Below are 8,117 nucleotides of genomic sequence, written 5' to 3' on the forward strand. Positions count from 1 at the left end.
GAACTTCTGCCCACAGAGCAAGGCGGCAGCTGCCTCTTCTGCTTCTGCTGACTGAGTTCTTCAAATCACAGGCCATCACACAACTGGCCCCTGACACAATAGGATGACCTGTTGCATCCTCGGAGCCCCCAGTACAGAAACAGCAGTGGCCTGAACTCAGTAGCTTCAGAGGCCCACATTCCCAGTCTGCCTCCAAGGGCACAGGACAAAGGTCATCTGGGGGCCCAGGGCCAGGGTAAACTCTCACTGGGCAATGCATACTTTTGTCCACAGTTGGATGACCCCTATAGACTGGGCAGTTTAACTCCCCTGTGGCCAGCAATTAGGATGACTTCCCGGCAGTGGGTCACTTGCCTCCCACCCTTGGCAGGCCATCAGAAACACTGGCATGAGGGTAAATGAGTACATCGCCTGGAGAGAGAAATTTGGCTGTATCTTTTAAATTTGCAAATGTGTATACTGCATGATACAGTGATTCTACAGGAATTTATTCTACAAATATACTTACACGTGTGTGAAATGACATGATTACAAGCAATGTGCTGCAACGTCGTCTATTAGGAACGACTGGAAGTCAGTGAGATGTCTATCGGTAGCTGTTTGGTTTCGTAGATTATGGTATATCCCCACAATGGAATACTGAAAATGGGAGGCTTTTGTGCACTGGTATGGAAGAATCACGGATATATATTGTTAAGGTAAGCAAGGTTCAGGACAGTGGGTATATTTTACTACTATTTGGGTTGAAAAGAAAGGAAAATAAAGGACAATGGCATATATATTTTTTATTGACCTTACGTAAAATATTAGCAGAAAGATAAACAGGAGACTAATGGTGGCTACTATTAGGGAGTTGAAAACTGAGGTGAAGGCAATTTTCTAGTAAATGATTTTGTGTATTTTGATGGTTGAATGATGTGAATGCATTATGGGTTCAAAACATAAAATGAAGACACACAGAAGCACAAGAAGAGACCCAAGGGATGAAAGATGGACTCCTCCCTTCGGGGGCCCCAAGGCCAGGGGTGAACGGCGGCCAGGGTTGGGGATGGGCCGGCCAGATTGATAACCTTGGGGGGATGGGCTAGAGCAGAGGAAAAGCTCTCCAGGTGCTGGGCACTGCTGTCTGCTGGCGCCTAAAAGCCTTCAAAACAGGGGCCAGAATTCCTCTCCCCACAATCTCCGTTGGTTATAGGCCTAATCATTCCTCAAAGGCAGGCACACGCATGTGGTTTGGGAAATCTTGTCTTTCTTGAAACGTAAACATTAGAACACACTTCCTCAGATTAACAAGGTCACCCCTCAAGCCACGGCAGCCTTTGAAGCGACTTGACTTCCTATCACCCCTCTCCTTTCCCCCCAACCAACTCAGATGTCCTGAAAACAAAAAACAAAAACCCCAAACCTTGCTGAATGGCTGGTATTTGTCTTAGAGGTTACTCTTTGAGAATCTTCTGACACCCCTTGGAGATAACTGGCAGCACTCGGGTGTTGCAAAACCTGACTTGGGAGGGACTGCCCTGATGGTCAGCAAGAGGCCTCGGTCAAGACTCCGGCCAAGTGGGACCTGCACTGCTTGGCAGGATGGTGCGAGGGGTGAAGGGGAGAGGCTGGGCCTGCCTGGGGGTATAGCCTGGGCACGGAAGGCATTTGCTTGGGAGCCACTGACCAGCCCTGCTCGTGGGTGAGCACGGGGTCCCTGGGAGATGACACGGGTTCTTTTTCCTTGGGGATAATTTTAGGTCTTCACTTCGCCTCCAGTCTCTCCGACTCACAGCCCCTGGCTGGGCCTCCCAGAGGGATTGCTGAGACCAGTGACTCGACAGGGTACTGTTGAAATATAGAGCTCTTCAAAAGAGACTTGCTAAGGCATGGCCCTGGAGGCTTTTTCCATGATATTTCCCCCCCTTTCTCCCATTGTTTTGGGAGAGGAAGCAAGATGGCTGAGGATCAGGTTCTGGTAGGACTTAATAAGGGTATCAGATCTTCCTGCCCTTCAACTTTAACCTAGGGGTGTGTTTTTCAGCTTCATCTCTCCACACCCAATTTGAGAGGAACTGGCTTAGAGACAGAGCTTGGTTGAGAACCAGTCTTCGGTCTGGGGCGGGGGTGGGGTGGTGGGGAGGAGGTCCTGGGCTTCTTAGGGGCGGGGAACCTCTGATGTCGTTGTAGAAGAGACTCCAGCAGGCATTCAAGTGCCAGGCCTGCGGTGCCACATACTCTGAGATGCAATGTGCGAAGTCCTCACCCCAATGTCTTCTAATTTTTAAAAGTTCATGAATAAAATCTTCAGGGAAGTAGAGAAAACTTTGCCACGGTGACGGAAGATTTGTGGAGAGCTGGGAGTGATGGTGGATAAGCCTCAACCTGGAAGCCATTGGTTCTTTTTATGTCTTCCCTGGGTCTCAGTCATGGCAGGTGGGATCTAGTTCCCTGATCAGGGATCAAACCCGGGCTCCCTTCCATTGGGAGTGTGGAGTCTTAGCCACTGGACCACCGAGGAAGTCGCCTTCACTGTTTCTTTTTGGCCGTGCTGAGTCTTCATTGCTGCCGGGCTTTCTCTAATTGTGGTGAGCATGAGCCACTGCTCCTTGTCGGGCACAGGCTTCTCACTGTGGTGGCCTGGTGCAGTACTTGGGCTCAGTTGTTGCACCACAGGGGCTCACTAGCTGTCTCTCATGGACTCCAAAGCGTGGGCTCAAAAGTTGCAGCCCAGGGCCTTAGTTGCCTGCATGCGGAATCTACCCAGACCAGTGATCAAACTTGTGTACCTTGTATTTGTAGGCAGATTCTTATCCACTGTGTGTGTTAGTCGCTCAGTCGTGTCCAACTGTTTGTGACCCGACGGACTATAGCCCACCAGGCTCCTCTGGCCATGGGATTTTCCAGGCAAGAATACTGGAATGGGTTGCCATTTCCTTCTCCAGGGGATCTTTCCCAACCAGATATCGAACCCGGGACTCCCACATTGCAGGCAGATTCTTTACCATCTGAGCTACCAGGGTATCCACTGTACCACCAGAGAAATCCCCATTCATTCATTTTCAGCACAGTCATTACAAGAGAAGCGTTTTAAGAGAAGGGGTCCATCTAGAAGTTTTCTCCGTGGAAAGTGTGGGGAAGGGGCAACATGGAGTGGGGAAAACAGAAATGGAAACTCGTAGCATCCTGGGCTCAGTTCAGAGGTCAAATCCAAACTCAAATGAGCAGGCAATCATAAAGACTCCTGGAAAATGGAAGTTGTGTTTTTTTTTTTTTTTTTTCAGTAGCTGAAAAGGGGGAAAAAAAAAAAGAGAGAAAGAAAAGTAAGACTAGAATGACAGGGGAGGTAAGTAAATAGAAGGGTAGGGGCCAGATCTCATGGAAGGAGGTCTTGGGAGAAGATGGAAGAAGCCGGTGTCCTCTATGACTTACAGAGTCTCAGAGGAGGATGCCTGCGCGGAGGAGGGGCTGCTGTGGGTCCTTTCCTTTACCTCCAGGGGGTTACCTTTCCCTCCAACGCGGTAAGGGGGCGGGGGCTCTTCCTTTCCGAGAGATGCTCCCGGACCTTCCCGGGAAATTGGTATAGAGTTCCAGAAAGCCAGTGCCATCAGAGCGGGCAGCTGTTACGGCAGGAGAGGGACACGTCGTAGCAGAAAACACACGGCGTGACTTGACTCTTACGAATCTTACTGGGGGTTTGACTAATAGGAAAGGCGGGCGTCCATCTGGCTTCAGTCCCCACGGCTCGATTCCCCCTCAGGAGGCCCAGCGTGGAGACTATTGGCCGCTGCCCCTTTAAGGGCCGCCACTCCCCCACCCCCATCCCCTCCCCAGCGGTGGCACCCAACGGGTGGGGGTGGCGCGGAGACTGTGTGTTCTCGCCGGTCAACTGGGGAAGATGGCTCAGGCCGGGGTAATCGCTCCCACGCCCCGATGCCCCCGCCGCTGAGCAGGGTGAGCTGGGAGACCCTTTCCCTCATTCCTTCCCGCCCCACTCGCGACGCGGGGATGGCTCCGTGGCCTCCCAGGAATAGCTCTCTGACCCCGTGGCCAGATATCCCCACCCTGGCACCCAATACTGCCAACGCGAGTGGGCTGCCAGGGGTGCCCTGGGCGGTGGCGCTGGCGGGGGCGCTGTTGGCGCTAGCGGTGCTGGCCATCGTGGGAGGCAACCTGCTGGTAATCGTGGCCATCGCCCGGACGCCGAGACTCCAGACCATGACCAACGTGTTCGTGACTTCGCTGGCCACAGCCGACCTCGTGGTGGGGCTTCTGGTCGTGCCCCCGGGGGCCACGTTGGCGCTGACCGGCCACTGGCCCCTGGGCGTCACCGGTTGCGAGCTGTGGACCTCGGTGGACGTGCTGTGTGTGACCGCCAGCATCGAAACCCTGTGCGCCCTGGCGGTGGACCGCTACCTGGCCGTGACCAACCCGCTGCGCTACGGCGCACTGGTCACCAAACGCCGCGCCCGAGCAGCCGTGGTGCTGGTGTGGGTCGTGTCCGCCGCGGTGTCGTTTGCGCCCATCATGAGCAAATGGTGGCGCGTTGGGGCAGATGCCGAGGCGCAGCGTTGCCACTCCAACCCGCGCTGCTGCACCTTCGCCTCCAACATGCCCTACGCGCTGCTCTCCTCCTCGGTCTCCTTCTATCTTCCGCTTCTGGTGATGCTCTTCGTCTACGCACGAGTTTTCGTGGTGGCTACGCGCCAGCTGCGCTTGCTGCGCCGGGAGCTGGGTCGCTTCCCGCCAGAGGAGTCTCCGCCGGCTCCTTCTCGCTCCGGCTCCCCTGGCCCGGCGGGGCCGTACGCCTCGCCTGCGGGGGTGCCCTCCTACGGCCGGCGGCCGGCGCGCCTTCTGCCTCTGCGGGAACACCGCGCCCTGCGCACCTTGGGGCTCATCATGGGAACCTTCACTCTCTGCTGGTTGCCTTTCTTTGTGGTCAACGTGGTGCGCGCCCTCGGGGGCCCCTCTCTGGTGTCCGGCCCCACTTTCCTCGCCCTTAACTGGCTGGGCTACGCCAACTCTGCCTTCAACCCGCTCATCTACTGCCGCAGCCCGGACTTTCGGAGCGCCTTCCGCCGCCTGCTGTGTCGTTGCCGGCCGGAGGAGCACCTCGCCGCTGCCTCCCCGCCCCGAGCCCCCTCCGGCGCCCCCAGGGTCCTGACCAGCCCCGCTGGCCCCAGGCAGCCCTCACCGCTCGACGGGTAGGTAATCGAGGCGAAGGGATCAGGAAGCTTTCTGTATCTCCGCTGGTCAACTTTTTTTTTTTTAAGTTCGGGGTTCGGGAGGAGAAGATGGGGCTGGGGAGGGTCTTTGCAATCAAGACAAGGGGGGCACAGAGTAGGGAATCAAAGTGGAACCCAGAGCCCTTTCCTTTCCCGTTTCCCACCCACCCTGCCCGGGCGGAGATGGGGGGTGGGGAAGGTGGAAGCAAAGGAGGCGGACGGGTGGTTCTCCAGCCCAGGAGCAACAGTGCGCCCGGAGGTGCCGAGGTGCGGAGGGCCCCCGGCTCGACCGGTCAGCTCCAGCTTTGGTTTGCTAGCTCAGTTCTTTGTCTGCCCAACATTCTTACCATCACGCGAGCTGGCTTTGACTTGCCGAGACTAGAGGGCAACCCCCCATCCCCTACCCCACCCCATCCCCGCGCCCGTCCCCAAGCCTTCGGGCTCAGTTCTGGTTTCTTTGAAAAGTCTGATAGCCCCGAAGGTGAGGATTCGCTTCCGGAATGAAGGCTAGCCGGGCTGAGGAAGCTGTGAGTGCGAATTCTTCCCCAGTAGGAAGCAGGTCGGGTTGGAGTTGGGGGTGGGCTTTATGGCTCGGTGGGTCCCAGAGGAGCTTCCAAGGTCTCTGACCAACCCCCCACCTCCTCCCTGTTCCCACCCTTTGCCCCCTCACCCCAAGGTACTGTTATCTCCATTTTTTCAGGGCTTCCTGCGGACTTTCTTAGGCCTTGAAGAAACAGCTCCATTGATCGGAACCTTTGGAAAGCCTCTGGCCGGCATCGGTTCAGAATGAGCCCCGTGGTTTCCCAGCTGGAAAACTCTGCCCTTCCCCAGCCTGCCGACTGGGTCCTGGGAGGAGGCGGGGGGACTGACTCGGGAGGGGAAATCCTTACCAAGTGGGTTTTCGCCGGCTCTCTCTTTCTGAGAGAAGTCTTCTAAACCCCAGCCCTGAACTTCACCGCTACCTCAGCAGCTCGCGCGTTCGCTTCCCGTTCGCAGCCGCACGGGCAGGAGCTGGGCTGCGTTTAGTCCCGGCACCCGCCCCTGTCTCACTCGGGAGCTGTGTGCGCGGGGGCAAGGCGGGCACCTTCATTCTGTTCCTTCCGCCTCCCAGACCCTGAGGAACCCACCGGGGTGCTGGAGGCCCAGGCTGAGAAGAGGAAGGGGGAAGGTCACGGTTTGGGCCTCTGTCCGTGGCTTCCTCACTGTAGACACACCTACCTCACAGCAGTTTCAGGACTTTGGAGTTTGGGGTGGGGAGGGGGCGCTCCTGATTTCGTGGGAAGGTGAACCATTAGAATGGGTCCCTTTTCCTTTAGAAATCAAATGAATAAATGTTACTGAATGCAGTGTATTCGTCGCCCTCTTTCTCTCCCTTTGTTTTCTCTGCATAATCCACTTACTCCTTTCATAGAGCTGACTCTGTGACAGAGGCAATAAATTAGGCCTAATCCTTGTCCTTTTCTTCTTGATCCTCATGAAACAAACAATGAAAAGTCTTTTGGGGTGAAGGAGACAGAGTTTGAGCCTTTGATACTCCGATCTCCCTACCCTGGAGGCCATTCTGCCCACGGGATTCACTGAAGTGTCGGCAGGAGGGTGGGGTTTGCTGTGCCAGGGATCAGGGCACATGGAGCCTTGCGCTACAAACCAGAGGTGGATTCATAACATCCCGTTGCCACCAGGAACCAGTTTTGTCCGGTGCTGTACGTGTGTGGGGCGGCACAGACCATTGTTTGTGTTGGGCAGATGTTCTTGGGTTATAAATATATTGTGACATTTCTTATCCTTTCCATAACCTCTATTAACCTCTACCTTCCCACTCCCTTTCCTGGGCAGCAGAAATCTGTATTATCTTCTTGAACTAAAACTGGAGTTATAAGTTTGAGCTCCTTGATAATTTTTTCTCCCCTTATTCCAATTTTATGAATCTTATCAGGCAGTTTCCTAGGGAAAGAAAATTTCTATGGTAACCCCCGGGTCATTTTGTGAGTTCTTATTTAGACTCCATGAGCAGAGACCATTGTGCAGGCTGATTTACGGGAGAGCCAGTAAATCACTAAAAGTTGAACGAGCTGAGTGACGGCAGCTTACAATGGATTGGCTATCTTCAGGGGCTCCAGGGTTATAAAACTTTGATCGACCCTGAGGATAAGCTCAGTGGATTTCCACATATGGGTGTTCCCTGTGAACTGGACCTGGCCTTAGCTCCTTTCTTCTGTCTAGAAGTCCAGGTTTTATTTCTTAGGATGTTTGCATACCAAAGATGACTTTCTCCTTCTTCACTCAGAGCAGTACGAGATCTCTGGTGTCTGAGGTGTGGAAGGGTTCTTGGCAAGGACTCAACTGTTGAACCTTTAGCAGAGAAGGAAGTCTCGCTTTAGCCTGAGCATAAGTAAGAGGGCCTCCTCTCTCTTCCCATCTCTGGATATTTTCCCAACATCGCTGAGGGAAGTTGTCCAGTCGGTACCAGGGTGCTAGGCGGGGGAGAAGAATGATTAGGGGGAGGGAGGGAGCTCTGGTTTGTAGAATTGTCCTTGAATGCCATCCAGGGGCTCACAGGGCTCGAGTCTTACTCGATACGCACCCGTGTGCCAGCTATCAGCCTCCTCTGGAGTGTTTAGACTTGCGCTGGAGCTGTGGACTCCGTCTGCTAATTGTCACCACTGTGTCTGACAGGTGGAGAGGCAGCCAGCCGCTCCCGTCATTTCTCCAGCAACTTGCGGTCAGGTGTCAGGCCGAGGGAGATTTATACCCTTGGATGTCGAGTGGGTTGCTCTCTGTAGCATGGGTCCAGAGCACTTGAACTGGGGAAGACAAACAACCATCCTCTGAACCAAGAGAAGTGAAGACTTGCAGACGGTGCTAGTGGTGGTGTGTGCTCAGTTGCACCTGACTCTTTGCCACCCCATG

The 8,117-nt window shown here is 54.7% G+C and overlaps 1 protein-coding gene across 1 annotated transcript; it reads left to right on the forward strand.

Annotated features, from left to right (window-relative positions):
* ADRB3 (adrenoceptor beta 3) lies at positions 3,878-6,555 on the forward strand. Its single transcript, XM_018041800.1, has 2 exons — positions 3,878-5,186; positions 5,908-6,555. The coding sequence occupies exons 1-2, from the start codon at positions 3,916-3,918 to the stop codon at positions 5,927-5,929; spliced, it is 1,293 nt and encodes a 430-aa protein (XP_017897289.1). The 5' UTR covers positions 3,878-3,915; the 3' UTR covers positions 5,930-6,555.

This window comes from Capra hircus, chromosome 27 (genome assembly GCF_001704415.2).
Source record: "Capra hircus breed San Clemente chromosome 27, ASM170441v1, whole genome shotgun sequence".
In the NCBI taxonomy this organism is placed as follows: Eukaryota; Metazoa; Chordata; class Mammalia; order Artiodactyla; family Bovidae; genus Capra; species Capra hircus.